At 39.9% G+C, this 27,917-nt stretch overlaps 1 protein-coding gene, 1 non-coding gene and 1 pseudogene across 2 annotated transcripts in view; all 3 read left to right on the forward strand.

Annotated features, from left to right (window-relative positions):
* Positions 1–419: 419 nt before the first annotated feature.
* On the forward strand, positions 420–561 carry LOC126007940 (uncharacterized; annotated as a pseudogene).
* Positions 562–2,357: 1,796 nt separating this feature from the next.
* LOC126008084 (U1 spliceosomal RNA) lies at positions 2,358–2,521 on the forward strand. Its single transcript, XR_007495497.1, has one exon. It is a non-coding gene; the product is annotated as a U1 spliceosomal RNA (small nuclear RNA).
* A 14,180-nt stretch (positions 2,522–16,701) lies between these two features.
* Positions 16,702–27,917, forward strand: part of FNTA (farnesyltransferase, CAAX box, alpha) — a 33,990-nt gene continuing 22,774 nt past the window's right edge. Inside the window, exons 1-3 of the mRNA XM_049771874.1 lie at positions 16,702–16,898; positions 19,758–19,843; positions 25,685–25,799. Of these exons, the coding sequence (XP_049627831.1) occupies positions 16,702–16,898; positions 19,758–19,843; positions 25,685–25,799 (398 nt within the window). The remainder of the gene's footprint in view (positions 16,899–19,757; positions 19,844–25,684; positions 25,800–27,917) is intronic.

The raw sequence follows: 27,917 nt of genomic DNA on the forward strand, positions 1-27,917 counted from the left end.
CTATGAAAGTTAGGCCAAGCAGGGAAATTTGCAGAGGTTTCAAATATGTCCCTTCCAACTTTAACTAAGGTTACTTGGTGAATGTGTGGATGACTGGCACTATCACAGTGATCAATTTTTTTTAGTATCTTTATTTTGAGGGGTGGAAGGACTGGCCATAGTCTGAAGCTTACCACAAAGAGTGGAGAGTTCAGTTAGAGAAATAATTACACTGACAATTATCATGACAATGGGAATGAGTGAGAGAAATAGAATGCCTATCTTGAATACAGGCAGGGAGTGGGAGAGGAGGGAGGTGGAGAGCATTGGCAGTGGGAGTGTTGCACTGGTGAAGGGGGTATTCTTTTTATAACTAAAACCCAACTACAGACATGTTTGTAATCATGGTGCTTAAAAAGATACATTTAAAAAAAATAATAATACTTACCTGGCAGGGGAGATACCATGATTACGAAGGTGGTTTCCCCAGGGCGAGGCTCACCCATTGCACTCCGGGTGTGCTGACCCCTGCAATTTCCCCAAATGTGAGAAACTCGACTGCATAATTTGTGGTAGTGGTTTAAAAATAATAATAATAATAATAATAATAATAATAATAATAATAATAATATTCACGAGGCCCCAAAAGTCCCAAACAAAAACATCCCAGAAGAACACCAAGGTGGGGCTGGAGAGATAGCACAGCGATAGGGCATTTGCCTTGCATGCAGCTGACCTGAGAGGGACCTGGTTCGATTCCCAACATGCCATATGGTCCCCCAGCCTGCCAGGGGTGATTTCTGAGTGCAGAGCCAGGAATAACCCCTGAATCCCTGAGAACCGCTGGGTGTGGCCCAAAAGCCAATAAATCAATAAATAAAGTTAAAAAAAGAACAACACCAATGTACATCATTATAAAAATGGTAAGATACAAAGAGAATAAAAGCATTAAATACACAGGAGAAAACATAAAATGAACATCAGATTTCTCTGACTGTACTCTACAAAAAAGAAATGGAAAATTATAGTCAAAGTACTGAATAAAAAGAATCACTAATAAGTAATCACTCAGATTTGAGTAACTGATTAAAATAGTCTCAAATAATTGCTGGATACATTTTTGGTCATTTATTTTATTTTTTTAAATTATCTTTATTTAAACACCGTGATTACAAATATGAGTGTAGTTGTATGATTACAGTCATGTAAAGAACAGCCCCCTTCACCAGTGCAAGATTCCCACCACCAATTTCCCAGATGTCCCTCCTCCCCACCCCACTCACACCTGTACTCAAGACAGGCAGTCATTCACATTGTTATGATAGTTTTCAGTGTAGTTGTTGCTCTGACTGCACTCATCACTCTATGTGGTGAGCTTCATGTCATGAGCTGCACCTACATGGGTAAATGGGAGAAAATAAGGGTTGGGACTGAGGCAGTAAAAGATTAGAAATTAGCTTTGTAGGGCAGTATCAAGGTCACAATAGAAGATGGATATTATGCATATATAAACTGTATGCATATAATACTACGATATATATTGTACACGTGGGGGCACTAGCCCCCGCGAGGTTTTGGAAATAGAGACCAAGGAGAATAAATTTCCAGTGACTGTCCCAACATAAACCAGTGCTAGAATGGCCCGCCATCCTCCCAAAGCGCATTCCCATTAGTGTAGGGAGAGGTAGGGGGAAAGCCTGATGACCCTTGTAGAGTCCACCTGGACCGGTGCCCAGGGAAGACCTGGAGTCCAGGGGAGAAAGAGGGGGATGGCTGGGGGCCTGCCAAGCCTCCCAGCACTCCCCAGGCTAGGGAGAAGGCCTCCAGCATGGGGCCTCCCCAAACCCCATACCTGGAAAGAGCTTGCCTCCAGAATCAAAGGGGAAACAAGAATCCAAATATCTGCCCGCCCTCCTTCCCATGCACCTCCCCCCTGGAGTACGGAGGGAGGGGGTAACCTAAGGACCCCTAAGAGTCCACCTGAACCCACTTCTGGCCATCTGGGCCGGCACCCTGGGAAGGCCTGGAGTCCAGGGGAGAAAGAGGGGGATGGCTGGGGGCCTGCCAAGCCTCCCAGCACTCCCCAGTCTAGGGAGAAGGCCTCTGGCATGGGGTAAGCAGTAATCTTTAAAACAGCATGGGATTGGAATAAAAACAGACCCTCAGATCAATGAAATAGACTTGAATATTTGAAACTGACACTCAGGTATATGTTCAATTGACCTTCAATAAAGGGACAAGAAATACAAAGTGGAGCAAGGAATGCCTCATCAACAAATGGTGAGGGGAAAATTGATCAGCAACATGCAAAAAAAAAAAAAGTGAACTCAGACTCTTTCGCCATGACAAAACTCAAATCAAAATTATTTAAGTTTCTTATACTTACCTGGCAGGAGTGATTCCATGATCATGAAGGTGGTTTCCCCAGGGTGAAGCTCACCCATTGTACTTCAGGCGTGTTGACACCTGCGACTTTCCCAAATGTGGGAAACTAGACTGCGTAATTCATGGTAGTGGGAGACTGCGTGCACACTCTCTCCTAAGAAAAAGAAGAACAAAAATCATTTAAGTTTCTTGATATCAGACCTGAAACCCTGAGGTAGGTAGAGAAAAATATAGTAAGAACTCTCTGTGACATTGAATCTAAAGGTATCTTCAAAGATGTAAACCACTGGCCAAACATGTGAAAACAAAGATAAACAAATTTACTACATTAAACTAAAAAGTTTCTGCATCTCAAAAGAAGCAGTGACTAAGATACAAAGAATGCACATGAAATGGGAGAGACTATTTACCCAGTTCCCATCTGATAAGGGATTAATATCTAAGATATAAAAAGCAGGGCCCGGAGAGATAGCACAGCGGAGTTTGCCTTGCAAGCAGCTGATCCAGGACCGAAGGTGGTTGGTTCAAATCTTGGTGTCCCATATGGTCCCCCGTGCCTGCCAGGAACTATTTCTGAGCAGACAGCCAGGAGTAACCCCTAAGCACCGCCAGGTATGGCCCAAAAACAACAACAACAGCAAAAAAAAAAAAATGTTCTATGTTATTAATTATCAGGGAGATGCAATTTAAAATAACAATGATGATGTCTCACACCACAGAGACTGGCACACATCACGAAGAACAGCCAGTGATAGCACAGATGCAGGGAGAAAGGGATCTCATTTATTTAGTAAAATTTTGACTCGTCCAGCTTTTTAGGAAAACAATATGGATATTCCTCAAAAAACTAGAAATTTAGCTTCCATATATCTCAGCAATACCACTCCCAGAAGTTACCCAGGAGCCCAAAAACATAATACCAAAATACCCTCTGCATGCCTATGTTCATCACAGCACTATTCAAGTTGCCAGAATCTAGAAACAATCCATGTGCCTGGGAGCCAGGAAAAGCCCCTAAGTGCTGCCGGGTGTGACCCAAAAACCAAAAATAAAAAAACAACAACCTATGTGCCTGAGAACAAATAAGGGGATAAGGAAACAGTGATACGTCTACAAAATGGAGTACTATGCAGCTTTACAAAATGGAATACTAGTCACCGTGAGGAAAAAAGAAGTCATCAGATTTTCTTATGCATAGATGGATATGGATATGCTAACAGAATGAGAGAGAGGGAAAGGGATAGACATAGAATAATTGCACTCATTTGTGGGATTTAAAAATAAGATGTATTTTTATTTTATTTGAAAAGCAATCTGCAGGGGCCCGGAGAGATAGCACAGTAGCGTTTGCCTTGCAAGCAGCCGATCCAGGACCAAAGGTGGTTGGTTCGAATCCTGGTGTCCCATATGGTCCCCCGTGCCTGCCAGGAGCTACTTCTGAGCAGACAGCCAGGAGTAACCCCTGAGTACCGTCAGGTGTGGCCCAAAAACCAAAAAAAAAAAAAAAGAAAGAAAGGAAGGAAGGAAGGAAGGAAGGAAGGAAGGAAGGAAGGAAGGAAGGAAGGAAGGAAGGAAGGAAGGAAGGAAGGAAGGAAGGAAGAGAGAAAGAGAGAAAGAGAGAGAAGGAAGGAAGGAAGGAAGGAAGGAAGGAAGGAGGGAGGGAGGGAGGGAGGGAGGGAGGGAGGGAGGGAGGGAGGGAGAGAGAGAGAGAGAGAGAGAGAGAGAGAGAGAGAGAGAAAGAAAGAAAGAAAGAAAGAAAGAAAGAAAGAAAGAAAGAAAGAAAGAAAGAAAGAAAGAAAGAAAGAAAGAAAGAAAGAAAGAAAGAAAGAAAGAAAGAAAGAAAGAAAGAAAGAAAGAAAGAAAGAGAAAGAAAGTGTTGAGTAATTGTTGTAATATTGTTTTTGCCTGTCATCCCACCTGGATCTTCCAGGTGGGGGTGATCAAGGAATGAAATAAATAGCTTGTTGGGGAGGCATAGGGAGCTCTTTTGCCAGAACTGACAGCTTGTTCGGTTTGCTTTTTGGAGCTGGCTGCAACTGACAAAAGACTTTCTTTGCTGAACCTTTGGTCCCCTAATCTTTTGCATTCGTTGATTATTCACATCGGATATTATTATCAAAGTCTCCCCCAAAAGGGGGGACGGAAGAATGGGATTCAATTTATCTTTTTGGGAATCATTCTTTGACTTGGAGACGATCAACAAGGGGTTTGACCTCCTCCCACATTTGGCGCCCGAACAGGTGAATCTGGACCCTCTGGAACTGTAAGTGACATGTTTTATTGGAAATTACCTCTGGAGATCCTTGGCTGGTTATTATGGATACTCATGCTCACTATGCCATCTGTTATTAAATACATCAGTTCGGCATTACTCAAGTGCATTACTCTGCTTGGATATAAACCACTTGGTTTGATACTAGTAAATATCATTGTCATTGGATGGTTGCTGCTTACAATTCAATCAAAAATTTCTACTCCAATATTTGCATTGCTTGAGTGGTCTCCATTAGTCATAGTTTGTGGAATTTCTGTGTTGGCTAATATGACTACCATATGCATAGGCATTAGATGGTGGTTAGGAAATAGACAATGTGGAAATTGTAAAGTGATGACTAGTATGGACAATAAAAATTTTTTTTCCTACGAAAATTCAGACTAAGATACAGGCTGATAAATCTGACACTGGCAGCAAAAAAATTGCCGGTAAAAAATCAACTCGGACACGTAATTTAGATACTCATAATCCAAATCAAGATCTTGACACTGATGATCAGCCTCCAGTGCTAAGTCCACAAGAGAGTCCTGATTCTGTTCACAGTATGGACTCACATGTTAGTGCCAACTCAGACAAAGAACCACATTCTAGTATCCCACACCTCAGAAATCAGAGTCCTGTGCAAGGTACTTCTGCTAATCCGGCCTCAACTCCATTTCAAACAGTATATGTTTCAAATTATGAACCTCTTGAAATGGAGGATGTGGAACGGTTTAAGAAAGCATGTAAAGAAGTTGGGGCTACCTCTCCATATTGTCAGGAGGTACTAAGCATGTGGTGTCGAAAATCAATTTGGACTCTGCATGACTTTAAAAAACTTGCTGAAATATGCCTACCATCTAAACAGCGAACTGAATGGGAAATGTTTTATGCAGAGGTTGTGAAATCCAAACTATATAGTCCAGATGGAACCAAAAAACGAGTGGCAGGGGTTAATCTCTCATATGAATTATTAATGGGAGAAAATCAATATTCAGATATACAGACACAAGCAGCTTTACCAAAGGAAATCTCAAAAATAATTAAAGACATTGCATTATCTGCATGGGAAAGAATTGATACTAACAGTACTGGTGAGGGAACCTTTTTAAGAATCATCCAAGGTCCCCAAGAGCCTTATGTAGAATTTGTGGCTAAACTCAAGGATGCTTTAAAAATACAAGTTAAAAATGATGAGGTGAGGAAATTTCTAGAAAAATGTTTGGCTTATCATAATGCTAATTCAGCTTGCAAATTGGTATTGGCTCCGTTGCAGGAAAAAGCTGATTTAAATGAATTTTTATATGCATGTAGGAATGTTTATGATATACCCCATTCATTAACAAATTCAGATCAGGTGCAAACCTTTGCGATTACTAAAGGAAATATACCTCTTTACCAAAGGGGACAAAAACTTGCCCGAAAACCAGGTCTCTGCCCAAAATGTAACAAGGGTTACCACTGGGCGAAAGACTGTAGATCTGGAAATCCCCATAATAATAACATAGGAAGAACTTTTAATATAAACCCTAGGAGACAATTTGCCTGTTACCATTGTGGAAAACAAGGGCATATTAAAAGGAATTGCCGTCTTTTGTTAAATTCAGTTCCTCCAGGATCTACAATTAAAAAACAGGGAACGGGCCGGGCGGTGGCGCTGGAGGTAAGGTGCCTGCCTTACCTGCGCTAGCCTAGGAGACCGACCGCGGTTCGATCCCCCAGCGTCCCATATGGTCCCCCAAGTCAGGAGCGACTTCTGAGCGCATAGCCAGGAGTAACCCCTGAGCGTTACCGGGTGTGGCCCAAAAACCAAAAAAAAAAAAAAAAAAAACAGGGAAACGCCTACAGGGCCAATCCCCAGGCCCTTACAAATCAGGGGCAAAGTCATCAAACCATAATTCTCCCCAGCCCAGCCCAAGAAGTTTAATCTCAATTAATGAATTAACACATGCCACTGTGGGCAGTGCTGGGCTTGATATAACTTGCCCAGTGGACATTACAATTTACCCAGGAGAATGCCCTTATATGTTACACACAGGCATAGTGGGACCACCACCCCCAGATACAATGGGTTTGATTCTGGGCAGAAGTTCCCTTAATGTAAAAGGTATATCAGTAACTACAGGTGTTATTGATTCAGATTCAAAGGGAGAAATTATTGTAGTTATCAATGTGCATGTTACTTGGACTTTCAAAAAAGGGGAGACGATTGCCCAAATAGTAATAATACCTTATGTTAAATTTGGGACTTCAGATAAGATAAGAACTGGAGGTTTTGGAAGCACAGATCCAGGGGCTGCCAAAAACCCATTAGTGGCTCTGATTACTAAATGTAAAGATGAAAATCCAATGATTAAACTTAATATAGAAGGGGGCTGGAGAGATAGCATGGAGGTAAGGCGTTTGCCTTTCATGCAAGAGGTCATCGGTTCGAATCCCAGCGTCCCATATGGTCCCCCGTGCCTGCCAGGAGCAATTTCTGAGCATGGAGCCAGGAGTAACCCCTGAGCACTGCCGGGTGTGACCCAAAAACCACCAAAAAAAAAAAAAAAAAAAAAAAAAAAAAAAAACTTAATATAGAAGGGCAATTCTTCAATGGCATGATAGACACAGGTGCTCAGATCACTGTAATTTCTGATAAAGAATGGCCAAAAAATTGGTCTCTGCAAGAAATTCCATATTCATTAAAAGGAATAGGAGGCCTGAGTTCTTGTTTGTTAAGCACAAGAACCATGGTATTTTACGGCCCAGAAAATCAAAAGGCTATAATCAGACTTCATGTGGGCCCATTCTCACCATCCCTATGGGGCCGTGATTTGCATAAACAATGGAAGGCAGAATTCCATATTCCATTAGCTCAAGGTGAGCCTGAACCTTCTTCTGAATTAAAAACCCAAAATTTTTGGTAGGGGCCACTGCCAGAAAAACCCCAGCACCAATAAAAATAAAATGGAAATCTGATGAACCAATTTGGATAGGCCAGTGCCCCCTTAAAACTGATAAATTAAAGGTGCTGACAGAATTAGTGGAAGAACAGCTAAAATTAGGACATATTGAGCCTTCGTTTTCTCAATGGAATTCATCTGTATTTACCATAAAAAAGAAATCTGGTAAATAGAGATTGTTAATGGATCTGAGAGCTGTGAATTTATCTATGGTACCTATGGGAAAATTACAGACAGGTTTACCATCACCTGTAGTAATCCCTAAGGAATGGCCACTAATTATAATTGACCTAAAAGACTGCTTCTATCATATTCCTATTCACCCAGATGATAAACATCGTTTTGCATTCTCAGTTCCTTCTATTAATAATACTCACCCTTGCAGGCGTTTTCAATGGACTGTTCTCCCTCAGGGCATGCTAAATTCACCAACTATGTGTCAATATTTTGTGGACAAAATTTTGAGCCCTGCTCGTGAAAGACTTCCTCAAGCTATAATTTATCATTACACCGATGATATTTTAATTACAATGAATAATGAAACAGATTTACAGAAATTATATGCTTATGTGATCAATTGTTTGCAAATGGCAGGACTGAAAATAGCTTTAGAAAAAATACAGACCATGCCACCATATCAATACTTGGGCTTTATTTTGGACAGAACATCAATATGTCCACAAAAAATTTCCATTAAAAAAGAGAACCTTAAAACGCTTAATGACTTTCAGAAACTTTTGGGTGATGTAAATTGGCTCCGCCCAGTGCTAGGAATCTCAAATGCAGAGCTGTTTAATCTGTTTAAAACTTTGGAAGGTAATCCTGCATTAGATAGTCCCAGAAATTTAACACAAGCTGCTAAAAATGAATTGGACATTTTCTTGAACAGACTGCAAAAATCATTTCTCTTAAGATTTATCCCTGGAGAGAAGGTATTTTTATTAATTTTTCCTACAAAAGAAACACCTACTGCGGCTTTAATGCAACAGGCTGGTCCTTTGGAATGGGTGTATTTACATAACAAACAGCCTCAGTCTGTAATATCTTACCTGCAACTAATCTCAGAATTGATTATCAAAGTAAGACTTAGATCAATATCTTTGTTAGGTTTTTTTTTTTTTTTTTTTTTTTTTTTGGTTTTTGGGCCACACCCAGCGGTGCTCAGGGGTTACTCCTGGCTGTCTGCTCAGAAATAGCTCCTGGCAGGCACGGGGGACCATATGGGACACCGGGATTCGAACCAACCACCTTTGGTCCTGGATCGGCTGCTTGCAAGGCAAACGCCGCTGTGCTATCTCTCCGGGCCCCTTTGTTAGGTTTTGATCCAGATATAATAATATTGCCAATACCAAAAAAGGAAATTGAGTTAATATTGCTTCTTAATGAATCTCTACAAAGGGCTCTCTCAGATTTTACAGGAGAGATTTCTTCTCATTATCCAAAAGGAAAGACCTGGGACTTTTTGAAAAAGACTCAGTTTGTTATCTCTTCAATTGTGAGGGATTCTCCTATTCCCAATGTAAAAGTTTTTTATGTAGATGGATCAAGTGGGGGACGGGGCGGAATAACCGGGGAAAATATGAACATAACGATAGAAACCAAATATAAGTCTGCACAGAAAGTTGAATTAGCAACGTTAATTTATCTATTAGAAAATGTATCTGAAGCCATGAATGTCATTTCTGATTCTTTATATGTTGTAAATTTATGCCCGGTGATAGCCACTGCCTCCCTCAATTCTCATAGTCCTATTATACAGAATTTATTAAAAAAGTTACAACACATTATTCAAAAAAGAACTGAACCTATCTTCATCACACATATTAGAGCTCATTCAGGCCTTCCAGGGCCAATGGCTCAAGGAAATAAAACTGCTGATTTGTTGGCAATGCCTATATTTAAATCACCTGTAGAAGAACATTCAGCCTTACACACAAATGCTCATCGTTTACATGTAAATTATCAAATTCCATGGAGGCAAGCGAGAGAAATTATAAAAAGATGTAACATATGTGCCCCGCTAGCACAAAAGACTCATATAGCAGGAGCAAATCCAAGAGGCTTGCAGTCTAACGAATTGTGGCAAATGGATGTAACTCAAACAGACTTATTTCCCAAAAAACCATACCTTCATGTGGTAGTGGATACATATTCTCGATTTATTTGGGCAATTCCTATGTCTTCCCAAAAATCTAAGGCAGTTTGCAGTTTTCTTTTACAATGTTTTTCTGTTATGGGTGTTCCGTATTCTATTAAGACTGATAATGGACCCTCTTATATAAGTAAAACTTTTGAATTTTTTTGTAATGAATGGCAGATAAAACATCTTAAAGGAATTCCCCACAATTGTCAAGGACAGGCAATTGTGGAAAGAGCCCATAGAACTCTGAAAACTCAATTGCAAAAAAATAGAAAAAGAGGTTTAATGCCAACGGAGCTGTTATCTTTGACTCTCATTATACTAAATTATCTAAATTTACCTCAGGGAGAGAGCTATACAGCAGGGGAAAAACATTTTAAAGAAGATAATCAGAGACAAGAAACAACAAATATTCCAATTTGGATAAAAGAGGATAAAAAATGGATTGCTGGTTATCTCCTCTTGAGAGGGAGGGGTTATGCTTATGTTTCTACAAATGACAACCCTCCTAAGAAATTTTGGGTCCCCTTGCGCCTCGTTAGAAATCGGACTGGCGCTGATGAGCGAGGTCAGGTTGCTGGGACTATAGATTCCTCCCCACATCAAGTACAGAGTGCTCAAGATATTGACAGTTGTGGTGCTGCTGAGGTGATTGGGAAAGTAAGTGAGGGATCAACTTTCATACCTCATATTCTCAGTGAATCTGACAAAAGTGAAAAATCCTTACTGTCTCGACTACAAATAGAAAAACAGAAACCTGTTTTCACTGGATTACAAAATGTGGGTAACTCATGTTACATGAATTCAATATTGCAATGCTTGTATAATATTACAGACTTGACTCAGTATTTTTATCAAGATCATTATAAAAAAGATATTAACAGAGAAAATCCAAAGGGACATAAAGGTAAATTAGCAGATGAATTTGGTCATCTTATCAAAATCATGGGAAATGGATGCCATAAGTATTTCAATCCTGAAAGTTTCAAAGCAACAATAAGTTTACTCAATGACCAATTTGCTGGACACAACCAACAGGATCCTCACGAATTATTAATGTTTCTTATAGAAGGACTACATCAAGATTTGCTTAAAAATTTAATAACAGATGAAACTGTACACTTTATAGACAATGATAAATATGAACAATTTAGAGCTTGCAAATCTATTATCTATGATATCTTTCAAGAACAGTTTAAATCTATACTACAGTGTCTTACATGTTACCAAAAGTCTGAGGTTTATGAAACATTTGTTCAGTTGTCCCTGGCTGTCAAGTCTGCAGATAAATGTACTTTACAGGAATGCCTTGTTGAATTTTTTAAAGAAGAAGATTTGAGAGATAACAATAGAATTCACTGCAATAATTGCAACACTAAAAGAAATTTTTCAAAGAAAACATATTTATGGAAAATACCTCCCGTATTGATAATTCATTTGAAACGTTTTGCTTTTGATGGAAAACAGATTAAAAAATTATACACTTATGTGGATTTTCCTTTGGAAGACCTCAATTTGGCAGAATTCACTCAAGAAAATAATAACAAGATTGAAAAATATAATTTATCATCAGTATCAAATCATTTTGGTCAAGTTCATTATGGACATTGTACTTCATATTGTAAAATTGCCACAGAACAGTATTGGATCAATTTTGATGATAAGAAGATCAAGAAAATCCCTATTGCATTGGTAAAATCTACAGCAGCATATATCTTGTTTTATATTTCTCAGAGATCTACTATGAATACTTAATGATCATTTCCTTTATTTGTCGATTATCATTGATGTTTTACTGGTCATTTTTTAGGTATGATTCCTTAATAGGAATGAATACAATGAATTCCCATTGTGGTTGTTTGTATGATGTATTTATGCCTTAATTTCAGTATTGTTTTAGGTCACTATCAATTAGAAGATTTTGCAATATATTGATGTTACTTAAGACCTATATGAAAGAAAGATTCTTTTTTTTTTTTTTTTGGCCACACCCAGCGGTGCTCAGGGGTTACTCCTGGCTGTCTGCTCAGAAATAGCTCCTGGCAGGCACGGGGGACCATATGGGACACCGGGATTCGAACCAACCACCTTTGGTCCTGGATCGGCTGCTTGCAAGGCAAACACCGCTGTGCTATCTCTCCGGGCCCGAAAGAAAGATTCTTAATCATGTTAATGTTGCTTTATGATTGTGTATCGATATATATTCATTTGGCAACTTTTGACTTTTCATTGTAACATCAGTGTTTTATTGCTCTCAACATAGATTTTGAGATGGAGGTATAATTATAGTTTTGATATAACCATAATTTTGGGTAGACTCTGTTCACAATGCTCATTATTGATGATTGATTATAATATATTTATTGTTTCATATTTGCATTATAGAATTTTATGGTCATGTTGTGCATGAAATTCTTGATTGTCTAGATTCACTCGACTTTGATTTAAAAAATTTTTTTCGTTACTATAATTTTTTGTTATTGTGAAATAATCATTTAAACAGTTTTTTCATTATTGTATTTTCAAATTGTTTTTTTTTCTTTTTGATTCAATTCAAATTTTTCTTTGGCTTTATTTTGATTCCTGTCTAATAGATATTTCTGGCAATTATAAATGAGTGTTATTCCCATAATTTTGTATAGTATGTATTTGCATGTTTATAGGTTTTGTAATTTTTGTTTATGGTTTTCTTTTCCTGACATTTTATGCCTTAATTTATTATTTCTCACAATTAATCTTTTCTTCCTAGTTCTTAACGTTTTATTTGTAGGAATCTCATCACAATTGCAAGCCTCCTGATATCGAACTGAGGAATACATCATTAACTGTTCCAGTGCTGTGTTCTATATCAAGTTACAACTCGTCTTTCCTGATTCATCAAATGTCTTTGATTGGACTTTTAGGAGTTCTATACTCCTTATTTTTTGAGAGTAACTTTGAACCTGGTAAAAAATTTTTTAACTTATATATTTGTATTTTTTTTTTTGTGGTTTTTGGGTCACACCCGGCAGTGCTCAGGGGTTATTCCTGGCTCCAGGCTCAGAAATTGCTCCTGGCAGGCACGGGAGGACCATATATGGGACGCCGGGATTCGAACCGATGACCTCCTGCATGAGAGGCAAACGCCTTACCTCCATGCTATCTCTCCGGCCCCTATATTTGTATTTTTTTTTTTTTTTTTTTTTTTTTTTTTTTTTGGTTTTTGGGTCACACCTGGCAGTGCTCAGGGGTTATTCCTGGCTCCAGGCTCAGAAATTGCTCCTGGCAGGCACAGGGGACCATATGGGGCGCCGGGATTCGAACCGATGACCTCCTGCATGAAAGGCAAACGCCTTACCTCCATGCTATCTCTCCGGCCCCCATATTTGTATTTTTTATGATTAAAATCTTTTAAAGAATATTTAATTTATGATTAGTGTAATTAAATGGTTTTAATTAATTTAAATTAATGTTTTTAATTTTATAGTATTTAATATTTCATTAAAGTTTTGTATTTGTAATTATGTAAGAGTTGTATTGTATTGTATATTATTATTGTATACTATTATTGTTTGCTTACAAAAAGGGGGAATTGTTGAGTAATTGTTGTAATATTGTTTTTGCCTGTCATCCCACCTGGATCTTCCAGGTGGGGGTGATCAAGGAATGAAATAAATAGCTTGTTGGGGAGGCATAGGGAGCTCTTTTGCCAGAACTGACGGCTTGTTCGGTTTGCTTTTTGGAGCTGGCTGCAACTGACAAAAGACTTTTTTTGTTTTGTTTTGTTTTTTTGTTTTTTGGGCCACACCCGGTGGTGCTCAGGGGTTACTCCTGGCTGTCTGCTCAGAAATAGCTCCTGGCAGGCACGGGGGACCATATGGGACACCGGGATTCGAACCAACCACCTTTGGTCCTGGATCGGCTGCTTGCAAGGCAAACGTTGCTGTGCTATCTCTCCGGGCCGACAAAAGACTTTCTTTGCTGAACCTTTGGTCCCCTAATCTTTTGCATTCGTTGATTATTCACGTCGGATATTATTATCAAAGTCTCCCCCAAAAGGGGGGATGGAAGAATGGGATTCAATTTATCTTTTTGGGAATCATTCTTTGACTTGGAGACCATCAACAAGGGGTTTGACCTCCTCCCACAGAAAGAAAAGCAATCTGCAATGTAAAGCACCTCATTTAGATGTGTCTGGAGTCTTGGAAGCTTGACTACCCTACTTTATCCCACAAATGGGCTTTAAGAGCTTGTTTGGAGGTTGTAGCGGGGAGTGCAGCTACCTGTGTAACCTCTACCAAAGAACAGTCCATCTCTATTCTGGGAAGGTCATCATCTTCGACCAAGCACACAGCTTCAGGAGGTTACACACATGGAGCAGCGAGGGAGGAAGGGGACACCCTCCCAGGCCAGCAAGATAAACCGAATCAAGTCTGGTGATCAGTGAGGTGACAGATGTTGCAGCCAGATCACCCTCACATCCGCAAAAAGACTATCTTCATAATATCCAGAGACAATAGAGGAGGGCCAGGAGAATGAGAAAATAGTGGGAAGTTGCAACATGTAGCAGGGGAGTACAGTGAGGGCAGAGAAAGGGAGAAAACTATAACAGTGATAATGGAAAAGATCATTCTGGACAAGGTCTGGCTGGATCCTTAAGGGAGATAAAGTGATAGGTATATTGTCCCTTCAGTAACAGCTTTGCAAGCCACTATGTCTAAAAGTTAAAAAAAAAAAAAAAGGGAAAATATAGAAAGACAAAGAGAATAAAGATGTCTTTCCCTGAGGCAGGCAGGTGGGTGGGCAGGAGAAAAATAAAGTAATTTAATGTTTTACAAAAGGATGAAGCACCACTGGTCAAGAAAGTGTAATCAAAGATAAACAAAGGGAACTAGATTAAATCAAAAACTTCTACACCTGATAGGATAAAATAATCAATACAAAGACAGCCCATGGAATGGCAGAGATTAATTACACACCAAACATATAAAAACACTGGGCTCTAATATAGTCTATGCTATTATATCTTTTTGAATTACTGGCCATGAACTCAGATATTAAAAGGAAACATATAATGCAAGATAAAGGGTGAAGAACACTTGTGAGATCCTATTTCCAGGCAGTCCTTCAAAGTCTCAACTCACTGGGAGACTTTCCTACTTAGTGTCAGTTGTCATCTTTGTTTGTTTTTAATTATCTTTCGGCCCCAAAAGGCTTCTTAAAGGAGAGTAATTTTTGTTTTAAGAAATGAGAGCAGGGCCCGGAGAGATAGCACAGCGGCGTTTGCCTTGCAAGCAGCCAATCCAGGACCAAAGGTGGTTGGTTCGAATCCCGGTGTCCCATATGGTCCCCCGTGCCTGCCAGGAGCTATTTCTGAGCAGACAGCCAGGAGAAACCCCTGAGCATCGCTGGGTGTTGCCCAAAAACCAAAAAAAAAAAAAAAAAAAAAAAGAAATGAGAGCAGGGGCCGGAGAGATAGCATAGCAGTAGGGTGTTTGCCTTGCACACAGCCCATTCAGAAAAGACGGTGGTTCGAATCCCAGCATCCCATATGGTCCCCCATGCCTGCCAGGAGCGATTTCTGAGCACAGAGCCAGGAGTAACCCCTGAGTGCCACCAGGTGTGACCCCCCACCCCAATGAGAGCAATAGATGGGAGACATGTAGATCTATTTTTCGGTTGCATATTCATCCATTAAAATGTAAAGTCTGTAACTGCTGAGACTTCATTTCCAGCTCTAAATAAGTTGACCATAATATGTGGGTACTAAATACTGCTTAAGCATATGTTTACCTAGCCTAGACACAAATGTGTCTAATGAGAACTTTAATTTCAGAAGAAATTAATATATTACTTGAATCCTGCGGTGTAAACCTGAGTAACTAAAGCAAAACTGTCTCTAGAAATGCAAAGGCCCTTCAAGAGTTAATGAGCATCAATTCCCTGGAAATGGGAGAGGAAGGGAGGATTTTGAACTGTGGGTGGGCTTCTTATCCATGATTTTTTAAGACTTCATTAAGTCTTTTAAAAAGAAAATCACCTGGGGCCGAAGAGATAGCATGGAGGTAGGGCGCTTGCCTTCCATCAGAAGGACGGTGGTTTGATTCCCGGCATCCCGTATGATCCCCCGAGCCTACCAGGAGCAATTTGTGAGCATAGAGCCAAGAGTAACCCCTGAGCACTGCCGGATGTGACCCCCTCAAAAATGTAAAAAAAAAGAAAAGAAAAGAAAAGAAAAGAAAAGAAAAGAAAATGACCTCAACTATCTAGTTCTGCCTCTCAAATAGAGGAGGACATAATGGAGGGTACCAAACAGTTGTCTGATCACTAAGTAGTAAGCTAGACACAGAGGAGACCACTTATACTGGCAGCCCTGGAGGTGTGGGTGGGGGTTATGGGATACAGGATGGGAATGGGGGTAGAGGGAGGACAACTTTGGGGATTGGAATTCTTCTGATTCAATGTTAATATGTCCTTAAAATATTATTGTGAAAGATATGTAAGCCACTTTGATCAACATAAAAAAAATCATCTTTATAACAGTTGCATACTTCCATTGAACAACTAACTCTATAGTTAGGAACTCCATAGGCCTTTAGATGGGACGACTTAGAAGTGACAGCTGCAGTGAGAGAAATAATTCCACTGACAACTATCACAACAATGGGAATGAATGAGGGAAGTTGAGATTTGGGACTTGGGTGATGGGAACGCTGCCCTGGGGAAAAGGGGGTGGGTCTTCTTCCTATGACTGAAACCCAAAGACAGTCATATTTGTAATCAAGATGTTTACATAAAGTTATTTTTTAAAAAAGAAGTGACAGCTAGCTCCACCAGAGAGGCGCTCCACGCCTGCGCTAGCACGTCGGCGCTAGAGGGGCCCGGGTAAAACGAAAAACCTGGAGCCAGGCAGGGCTCTCTGGCCCGCTGGCGTCTCTATGGTCGCGTGAGAACCGGAAGTGGCCTCCGGGGCGGGGCGGGGCCAAGGGGGCGGGGCCTGCACTGCGGACCGCGGCGTGATGGCGGCCACCGAGGGGGCCGGGGAGGCCGCGCAGGGCGGCGAGCCGAGTCAGCCGGAGCCGCCGCCGCCGCCGCCGCCAGCCCCGCCGGCCCCGCCGCAGGGCGAAGAGGAGCTGGCCGAGGCCGGGGACGCCTTGCCCTCGCCTATGGACGACGGGTTTGTGAGCCTGGACTCGCCCACCTACGTCCTGTACAGGTAAGGCCCGCGGGGGCGGCGGGCCCAGGCCCTGGCGCAGGCGTGCTGGGCTGCGAGCCGGGCTGCCCCGCGGTCCCTCGGCCTCCTGCGCCCCTCCTGCGCCTGCGCCTGCGCTGGAGCGACACGGCTGGGGCGTCCTGACTTGAAGAACTTGCAGAGTTGCTCGCTGGAAATGTTGTGATGAGCAACGTGGTGAATCCCGGCGGCGCCCTAGACCCCCAAAGAGAAAGAAAGAGATCCCAGGAATGGTGTCAAGCAAGCCAGCAAATAAAGACGTGAAGAACTTCTAGGTTTGCTCACTCCAAACGAAGTCGAAAGGTTTCCAAGCCAAAGCCCTCGTTTGCTCAGTCGGAAAGAGCTAGGATCCAATTTGATTTTTTAAGTACACCATTTTTGTTGTTGTTGTTGTTGTTTATTTCATCACCTACTTATTTCAGACACCTACTTAGTTGGCAGTCTGCAAGGATGAAATGCTGTTTGCTCTTTCATCCGTTTGCTTTTACACCCCTTCGTTGTCATGTGCATAACATGAGGGGTGGGGTACTACTGCTGGAACTTCCTTGGCTTTTCTCCCCATTTTTGCTCAATATATAGTCTTATCCCCACCAAATCTTTGTGTTCTGGTACTAATGCCAATTCCCTAGCCCGTTTGGACTTGCAGACAAGTTGAGAAGCCGGTCTGTCTCCTTAGCTCTTCTATTTCCTAATTCATCAAATTGTTCGATTTTATGAATACATCAAAAGCCACTCCAGATTTTGTGACTGGGATTATTTTACTAATTTAAGTTGGTTCTAGTGTGCTTTTCTCCTTAAGTATCTCAAAATTGTAAAATAAGGTCTTCCACTACACTCTAACCTAATTTCCCAGTGTCTAAATGACAGTTCTCAGTACACTCTCCTAGGCTCTTGGTCTCACATCTCAGAGAATACTGTAATTCTTTTTTTTTTTATAGTAAATAAAACTTTAGTATTGTCTGAGTCCCAGAGTTTCTGCTGTCAAGAGCAGATCAAAATAAAGGATTTAAAAGTGAGTGAAAGGAAAATAATAAAGTAGAAGTGTGCTTAAAACAAATTGAATCTTACTGGCAGATTGCATCAAAAAAATTTTTTTTTTGTTTTTGTTTTTTGGGCCACACCCGGCAGTGCTCAGGGGTTACTCCTGGCTGCCTGCTCAGAAATAGCTGCTGGCAGGCATGGGGGACCATATGGGACACCGGGATTTGAACCAACCACCTTTGGTCCTGGATCGGCTGCTTGCAAGGCAAACGCCGCTGTGCTATCTCTCCGGGCCCGCATCAAAATTTTTTTTTTTAATTTTTTGATATCCATAGTCACTGTAATGTTATTTGAGTAGTAATAACACGTATTATTTTTGAATTTTTTTTATTGAAACCATTGCGATTTACAAAGTCCTTCATACTTAGATTCCAGACATACAGTGCATCAGGGCTATTGCCACTACCAGTGGATGACAAGTATTATTGATTGAATGCTTACTGTTGCATTTATTATGTGTTGATAATTAAAGTGTGTGTATACATATAAGGCCATTAACATAGGGTTGAAGAAATAATGAAACAGGTAAGGCTTGTCTTGCACAAGGCCAATCTGAGTTCAGTCCCTGCACCACTTACCTAAGCACCACCAGGAATAAGAAAGAGCCAGGAGCAAACAGCCCTGAGCAAAGAGCCAGGAGCAAGTCCCTGAGCAGTACCAGGTATGGTCCAAAGTCAAAACAAAAATATCATATTTAATCTATGATCATGTATATTTACAAATACATGCTTGCTTTTATATGCATTTTAAGTGCTTATTCTCTCACTAAATACTCCAGTCTTCTAAGATTGTTTTGGTTCTATTATCACTTCCCTTTTGTAAGTGAAGAAACAGGTTTAGAGAGGATAGGTAGCTTTGTCAAGATCTCCCATCTAGTAAGGGATAAAGCTAGTGTTCTACTTAAGTAGTTAAGATTCCATCACATGCTCTTTAATGATCATCTGGATAACTTCTCAATATTGAGAAGTAGTACTTTGGTTTTAAAATGCCAGTTTATAGTAAATTGTTACTCAGAGTTTTAAGTGTTGACTAACTTTAGTTGGTCTTAATAAACTAATGAATTAGATTGACTTATAATGTGAGATTATAATTCACTTACTATAAAAACAGTTTCCAGTTATATGCTTTAGGAAGCTGATTTATTAACTTATTTTAATTTGATGAAAGTAGTTTTATTTTACTATAAAAGCTAAATATGTGGGCCTGGAGAGATAGCATAGCAGCGTTTGCCTTGCAAGCAGCCGATCCAGGATCAAAGGTGGTTGGTTCGAATGCCGGTGTCCCATATGGTCCCCATGCCTGCCAGAAGCTATTTCTGAGCAGACAGCCAGGAGTAACCCCTGAGCAACGCAGGGTGTGGCCCAACAACAACAACAACAAAAACTAACTATGTAACGTTATCTAAGATTGACCTGCTTTTTTTTTTTTTTTTTTTTTTTTTTGGTTTTTGGGTCACACCCAGCAGTGCTCAGGGGTTATTCCTGGCTCCAGGCTCAGAAATTGCTCCTGGCAGGCACGGGGGACCATATGGGGCCCTGGGATTCCAACCGATGACCTCCAGCATGAAAGGCAAACACCTTCCCTCCATGCTATCTCTCCGGCCCCAGATTGACCTGCTTTTATAAATACTTGGTAATACTTGATCTTAAAGTATCCAACTTGGATTACATGAAGATATGTGCAAATTACTAATATTAACATAAGCATAATTAAAAAGTAAGAATTGTTGTAATCTTTAAAAATATCAGTTCTTTTTCTTCTTAAGTGTTTGTTTATAATTATTTAAAAATATGTATATTTCAGAGACAGAGCAGAATGGGCTGATATAGATCCTGTGCCGCAGAATGATGGCCCCAATCCAGTGGTCCAGATCATTTATAGTGAAAAATGTAAGTTACTTTTTACTAGAAAAAGCTCTATTAAGTTAAATTTAGTAATAAAGCTAAAATTTACAGCTGTGTGTCAAGATTGATGACATACTTGGTCTAATAAATATCTAAACAAAATTTAGGGAGAAGCTACTCTAGGGATTGGGGATGTACCTCAGTGGGAAAGTATATACTTCAAATATTTATACATGGCTGTAGGTTTGGTTCCTGACACTCTTATCTCTTCTCCTCCAAAAAAAAAGATAAATTAACATTTGTGGGCTTTGAATTTTTTTTTTTTTTGGAGTCACTTCAGGTGGTGCTCAAGTATCAGTATTGTCACATCTGGTATTGCTCAGAGGATCATATGGTGTTAGGGCCTTCTACATTCTAAGTGTGCACTCCAGTCCATTGTTCTATTTCTTTAGCCCCTATAATTTATTTTAATGATTGTTTTATGTTGTCAAAAATGAAAATTTTTGGGGCCGGAGAGGTGGTGCTAGAGGTAAGGTGTCTGCCTTGCAAGCGCTAGCCAAGGACAAGGGTTCAATCCCCAGGGGCGATTTCTGAGCACTTAGCCAGGAGTAACCCCTGGGCATCAAACAGGTGTGGCCCGAAAAACAAAAACAAACAAAAAAAGAACATTTTCTAAGTATATGTAGTTATATATAGGCTATGTGATTATTTAATATGCATGTAATATCACAAATGAGTTACTGTTTTAGTTAAAAGGCACTTTAGGTTGCTGAAACTTAAAAATTTGAAATGTAGTGTTAGGCTCAGTCAGAATACATTTAGTGTTAGTAAAATGAGTGGATTCTTTCCTTTGACAAAGTATTCTTTCATAATGAATGTGAAAATGCTTTGTAAATTGAAGGTCATGTAAATGGTGTTAGTTGTTAGAAGAAAAGGGTAAATGAATAAAAGGGAATGCTAGTTTTGTAGGGCTTTTCTATATATATATATTTTGTATATTTTTTCCAGTTAGGAATTTATTATCTAAGATTGGCCCTTTTTTATAAAATTTATTTTTAAGGACCCCAGCATATTAGTGGTAGTATTTGCCTTTAGACATGAAGCCACATTTTTGTTCAAAAGATAGTATATGAGAATTCACTCAAAGAAATATCTGTAAAGAGATGGTTACCTCATTAATAATAGTTACTATTTTTTTATACTTACAAAGTATATAAAACAATGTATGTTTACAAATATATATGTATATACAAATATGGAGAAACATGCAATTTACCTTTTTCTTGAGGTTAAACATAATTTATTATAATCTTTCAGGGTTAAAACAAAACAGGGCCAGAGAGGTAGGAGCTTGCCATGCACTCAACTGACTCAGGTGTCATGAAGGATCTAAGATGGAAGTGTTCAGGGTCACTCTTAGCTGATGTGAGGGTATCAGGAGTTGAACTTGCTGCCTCATGCCTGTCAGGTAGGCACCCTACTCACTAAGCTCTCCCTGGTCTCCTGTTCAGCCATTTTAGGAAGCAGTGTGGTTTATCTAATAACACTGGATAAGTACTTACTCTTGAAGAGCAACTTCTGTGGTATAGTGTAAGTTTTGTCTGGCAAACAGCATCAGAAGACATGTATTAAACATTACACATGGTGGTCCTCTGGAGTTGCTACCGGTTTGGTGCTCAGGGGTTGTTCCTACAGTTATTAGAATATTAGGCTGTTTATTATATCATTGTATGTTTTAGCATAATAGATTAAGCACTTTCAGTTCTTTCCAGTTTTCTTTTTTTTTTCCATTCTATTCACCTACACCAGTAAATTTCCTACAATGCTTTGAGCACTTGAGAGTATATATATAAACACCTGAAGTAGAATTGGGAAGATAGAGAGAGTTCAGGAGGGGTGGAGTACATGTCTGAGATTTACGTTACCCTAATGTCTCCATGTACTACCATGGCCTTCTACTGAAACTATCAGAGAAACCAATTCTTACAGAAGAGGTCTTCAAGCTCCACTGTGAAGATCCACCCTTCTTCCCCCCAAAAAAAACACAATTAATTAGAGTTGTGGGATCATTGTCTGTGCAGATCTTCATTGTTTGCTCAGAAACATTGTAATTCTTTAATTTATTTTGAGTTTGAATTTATTGTGGTTTTGAAATTGATCATTCCTAGGCCTTTATACATATTTTCATACAATTACAGATAACCTACTACATATATTGAACTTGGTAAATAATGTGGTTGAATTATGCTACTATCTCAGAGAGAGGATGAGTATGTTAGTGTGTAAATGTGTTTATTATTATACTAGTCCCTGTATTCAGCCTGGTCAGTCTACTTAGTATAGTAAGTATTCCCAAATGGTTTTTTCATAGAGTCTTGTACAGATTTATGCTACCTTTAATACAGTATGAATAAAAAAGAAAAACAGGTCATCCAGCACATGTAGAATATTGTTATCTCATTTGTTTTTAAAATTGGGAGGATAGGGGCTGGAAACGTAGTGTAGAAGTTAGAGCGCTTACCTTGCATGCTGCTGACCTGAGTTCATCCTCGGTGTCCCTTATGGTCTCCCAGACACCACAGGAATAATTCCTGAGGGAGGATAGAATTAGAATATACTTTCATATGCATATAATTACAATTATTTGTACTTGGAATACATTAGTTTTAATGGTTGCTCCTTTGGTGAAGGAGCGGGAAGTCAGTGGAATGGAATGGAATGGAAATTGAGTGTGTAAACTTTTACATTGTTTTTGGGTCACTTTTGACTCAATATTGGTGGTTGCTCCTGGTGGTTTTTTTTGGGGGGGGTGCTACATGATGTTCCTGTAAGCAAAGAGTGGGCTGTAGGTCCTCTCCACAGTCACCCTATGTCCAAACCTGAGCCTTTTTGTACTGTATTGTGCAGAAAAATTTTTCAGTAGATTGTAGCATGTACTTTGCATCCTGGAAGTGCAGGTTCAATCCCTACCACTGCATGGTTCCGAGGACCACGCAAAATGGCCCTTTGAGCACTGATCTGTAAGTAGTCCCTGAATACTACCAGATGTGACCCAGAAACTGGGGGAAAATTTTTATGGTGGAAATAAAATGTAGTAGAATTATGGTAGAAAAAGAACTGAGAATATATTTGAATGTATATGCTCTTAATTTTACTTTATAATATAACTTAATCCTACATTCATGGGGACTGAACAATAAGCTCTGTTGTATACAACAGTAAACGTAAGTCACTGTTAGGGTGGTAGTTGAATAGTCATTTGATTTTCTTCAAGCATCTGACCTTCCTCATAGGATATAACAACATTTTATGTCGTGATGGTGTTTTCTTTTCCTTTCTTTGGGGGCCCAGTTTCTGTTCCTGTTGAAACTAGGCCTGATAGTCTGATGGTTTTTAGGCGCTTGAGTCCAGTGGCCCAGTACAGACTAGGCTATGCTAAGGATTCAGCATAGAGAGTGCTATGGAATGCTAGACATGCATTCCAGTTATTTGAGCTATTTCCCTGGCCACTATAATTTTAGGGGTTTTTGTTTTTAATTATTTTAATTAATTGAACTAAGGTTTACAAAGTTATTGATAGTTGAGTTTTAGGCATGTATAATTTTTTTCTTTTTTTCTTTTTTTTTTGTTTTTGAGTCACATCCGGCAGCGCTCAGGGATTACTCCTGGCTCTACACTCAGAAATCACCCTGGCAGGCTGAGGGGACCATATGGGATGCCAGGATTCGAACCACTGTCCTTCTGCATGCAAGGCAAACACCTTACCTCCATGCTATCTCTCCGGCCCCATATATAACATTTTAACATGAATCCCACCACCAGTGTCACTCCTATTACCAGTCCTCCCTCCAGTTATCCTCCAGCACTCCCTTTCCCACTCCTTGTATGCCAAATTTAGTGGTTGCAGCTAATATCTCATGTTTTCAGTCTTGAGTCTGTTTTTGGTTATATTGCACTCTCCTACATCACTGTTATAACTGAAGCCCTGACCTCTGTTTCCTTATTACTTCCCTTTCTTATTTTCTTTCACTCCTTGATTTCTTCTTTCTCGTCACTAAGCTCTATGGTCAAGGATGATCTATGCATCCCTACTTTAATACATTAATTTTCTCATCCAGTTAATCTTTTTTTTTTTTTTTTTTTTGGTTTTTGGGTCACACCCAGCAGCGCTCAGGAGTTACTCTGGCTCTGTGCTCAGAAATCGCTCCTGGCAGGCTCAGGGGACCATATGGGGTGCGAGGATTTGAACCACTCTTCTGCATGCAAGGCAAATGCCCTACCTCCATGCTATCTCTCTGGCCCCTCATTCAGTTAATTTGTAGATCACAGATAAGTGAGATCATCTTATATTTGTCTTTATTTTTCTGGCTTACATCACACAGCATGATAACTTCTAGTTCTAACCATATTGCAGCAAATTGAGTGATTTCATCATTCCTAACAGCACATAGTATTCCATTGTGTATAAGTACCACATCTTCATAATTCCTTCATCTGTGGTTGGACACTTAGATTTATTCCATATCTTAGCCCCCTGCTATACCTGTATAACAGGTCAATCTTTTTTTTGTTGTTGTTGTTGTTTTTTTCTGTTTTCTTTTTTTTTTTTTTTTTTTTTGGTTTTTGGGCCACACCTGTGATGCTCAGGGGTTACTCCTGACTATGTGCTCAGAAATTGCTCCTGGCTTGGGGGACCATGTCGGACACCGGGGATTGAACCAAGGTCCATCCTGGAACAGACGTGTGCAAGGCAAACAGCCTACTGTTGTGCTATTGCTCTGGCCCCAACAGGTCCTTTTTTTTTTTTTTTTTTTTTGGTTTTTTGGGCCACACCCATTTGATGCTCAGGGGTTACTCCTAGCTAAGCACTCAGAAATTGCCCCTGGTTTGGGGGGCCATATGGGAGCCAGGGGATCGAACTCTGGTCCTTCCTTGGCTAGCACTTGCAAGGCAGACACCTTACCTCTAGCGCCACCTCACCGGCCCCAACAGGTTCATTTTAAGTTTAGATTGTTAGAGTTTGGATCTCTTGATTCTATTGATGTTGACTTTGGCTTGGGTACTTAGTTCTGATCTTACTTTTTCTCCACCAGTGTACCAGAGACCACTTGGCCCCTGAACCCCATCCACTTTTCCCCCCTCAGTTTGTTGAAAGATGCAGAAATATGAGGTAAAACAAAGTAATTCATGTCCCAAGGTTCTATGAAAAAGGTGGGAACCCTTATCTAGAAGATAGCATATAATTGAAACATTTTAAATATGGTGGGAGTGGCAGGTTTATTTTTTATTTTTTTTACATAGGTACAGTAAATGGGGGAAATTAGAAAGACCATAGGCCTGAAACAAACAAACAAACAGGATTTCTCTACCCATGGCTCTGGGCATACTAATTGTCCAACTCCAAGGTCTTTCTTCATGGTCGCAGGAAAGGTTCTCCTCAATCATGGTTGTCGAAGTCAGGCTTCTGTAATTAGAGATCTTGATTTTTGCACAGATCCTATGTCAAAGCCCAAGTGTCACGTAGTATCTTCTGATTTCACCTCACTGTTAGGTAGCGAGGCAGGGAAACGTGCCCTTAGAGCAAGTTGTTTCTGTTTTCTCGTCATCAGAGGTCATATGAACCTACCCTGGAGCAAGTTGGGGGGCCAGAGTGGCATTAGGTCCTCCACCAGTGGAAGGAAGTTTATTCACGGTGCTGGTGCTGATAACTGCCAGTTCCAAGGATGGGATCCAAGGTTTGTGGTTGGACGGTTGATGTCTGGTCAACTGAGGCCCAAGTTGAGTCATTATAACAAATGTTCAGGGTGAAAGGTGCCCCTGCATGTAGTTCTAGTTTTAAACAAAACCCAAAAATAGTTCTAATGCAGTTGTGTCTTCTCTCTCCAGTTAAAGATGTTTATGATTATTTCCGAGCTGTTCTGCAGCGTGATGAAAGAAGTGAACGAGCTTTTAAACTAACCAGAGATGCTATTGAGTTAAATGCAGCCAATTACACAGTGTGGTAAGTAATATACATTATTAATATTGCCTGTTGACCGGAGAGATAGCCCAGCGTCGTTTGCCTTGCAAGCAGCTGGTCCAGGACCTAAGATGATCCCCCATGCCTGCCAGGAGCTATTTCTGAGCAGACAGCCAGGAGTAACTCCTGAGCACCGCCGGGTGTGGCCCAAAAAAAAAAACAAAATAAAAATCTCCTACACATAATATTGCCTGTTGAAACTTGCTACCAGGGGGATTTCTTCAATGATAAATAAAATACAGGTGAAAATCACTTCCTTCTATTTAAATGTTTTATTTTAGTTTGGATATGTTATCTTTTTTCTTTCTGAGTAACCTTAATTTTTTTTTTTTTTTTTTTGGTGGGGATTATACCCAGTGGTGTTCAGGAGTTACTCCTGGCTCTGCATGCAGAAATCACTCCTAGGAGGCTCAGGGGATCATATGGGATGTCACAGAAAAAACCTGGGTCAGCCGCATGCAAGGCTAACACACTAACTGCTGTTCTTTTGCTCTGGCTCCAGTAATCTTAATTTTTATCAAAAAAATTACTTGCAGAATTAAAAATGAGTAGTAATTTAGTTGTTTTTCTTGAATTAATCTCAATATTCTAAATTATCTTATCTCATTTTAGACATATTCTTTCTACAAAAGATAGAATTCACTTACCACAATACAATTCCATTGTAATTAAATTAGTAGTCAACGTATAGTTCATGTTGAGCCATGATTTTAGTATAATTACATTTCTTTTTACACGTTAGTACTGGTGTATACCACCAGTCATGCTTGCATATAGTTTAATTAACATGTGTCTATGTGATAATAGTTTTCCTTGTACTACTAAGTGTTTGCTTTCTTTGAGTAAGAGAGATGGTTGAGGAGTTAAGATGTTGCCTTTCTAATAGTTAACCCAGCTTTTATTACTCATCACTACTGCTGATTGTGGCCCTAAAACAAACGTGGGGCCTGAGTGATAGATAGTACAGTGGTAGGGTATTTTCCTTACAAGCGGCTGATTTAGGATGGATCTTGGTTCGATCCTCCGGTGTACCATATGTTCCCCCAGCCAGGAGCAATTTCTGAGCACGTAGCTAGGAGTAATCTTGAGCATCACAGGGTATGGCCCAAAAAGCCAAAAAAAAAAAAAAAAAAAAAAAGGTTTGCCTCTCAGACTTTATGACCTTTATAAAATGTTTCATGATTGTTTAACCTACTAAGTGAAATCTTTAAAATTTTCCCCCCACTATTTTGCATATCTGATTTTAAATGCATTCTTATCTGTGTCACTGTTTGCTTTTGTGTGTGTTTTTTTTTTGTTGTTGTTTTTTTTTTTTTTTTGTGGTTTTTGGGTCACACCCGGCAGTGCTCAGGGGTTATTTCTGGTTCCAAGCTCAGAAATTGCTCCTGGCAGGCACAGGGGACCATATGGGAAGCCGGGATTCGAACCGATGACCGCCTGCATGAAAGGCAAACGCCTTACCTCCATGCTATCTCTCAGGCCCCTGCTTTTGTGTTTTAAAGATGCTGAGTAGAAGAAAATGTAAAAACGCTGTGAGAGAAATAATTTTTGTTTGTTTTTGGACAAGACCCTGTGATGCCCAAAAGTTACTACTGGCTATGCGCTCAGAAATCTCTCCTGACTTGGGGTATATATGGTATATAGGACGCTGGGGGTCCATCCTGGGTCAGCCACGTGCAAGGCAAATACTCTACCACTGTGCTATCACTCCGGCCCCTGAGAGAAATAATTTTTGAGATTTTATGTATATTAAAGTATTCAGTTCTGGTCAGATTATTAATAGAATTTAGACTAGAAATTATTATCTTTCAGAATAAAAAAAAAGCATTTTTTATTTTTTACTGCCTTTATTGAAAACACTCCCACTCTTCAGATTAAACCTTTTCTTTTGCTTAGGGGGCTTTAAAAAGTTTGTTTAAAATAAAGTCTTCTCTGTTTGCTCTCTTTCCTCATTTGGAACACTTAGAGTGCCCAGGATTAACTCAGAACTTTGCACATTCTAGACCTGTTCTCTACTGCTTGCACTAGCTTTCTGGCCCTGAATGTTCTTGCAAAATAAATAGCTTCCTGGTATTGAGCTCATGAATGTGGCCTACTTTC

This window comes from Suncus etruscus, chromosome 4, assembly GCF_024139225.1.
Source record: "Suncus etruscus isolate mSunEtr1 chromosome 4, mSunEtr1.pri.cur, whole genome shotgun sequence".
Classification (NCBI taxonomy): Eukaryota; Metazoa; Chordata; class Mammalia; order Eulipotyphla; family Soricidae; genus Suncus; species Suncus etruscus.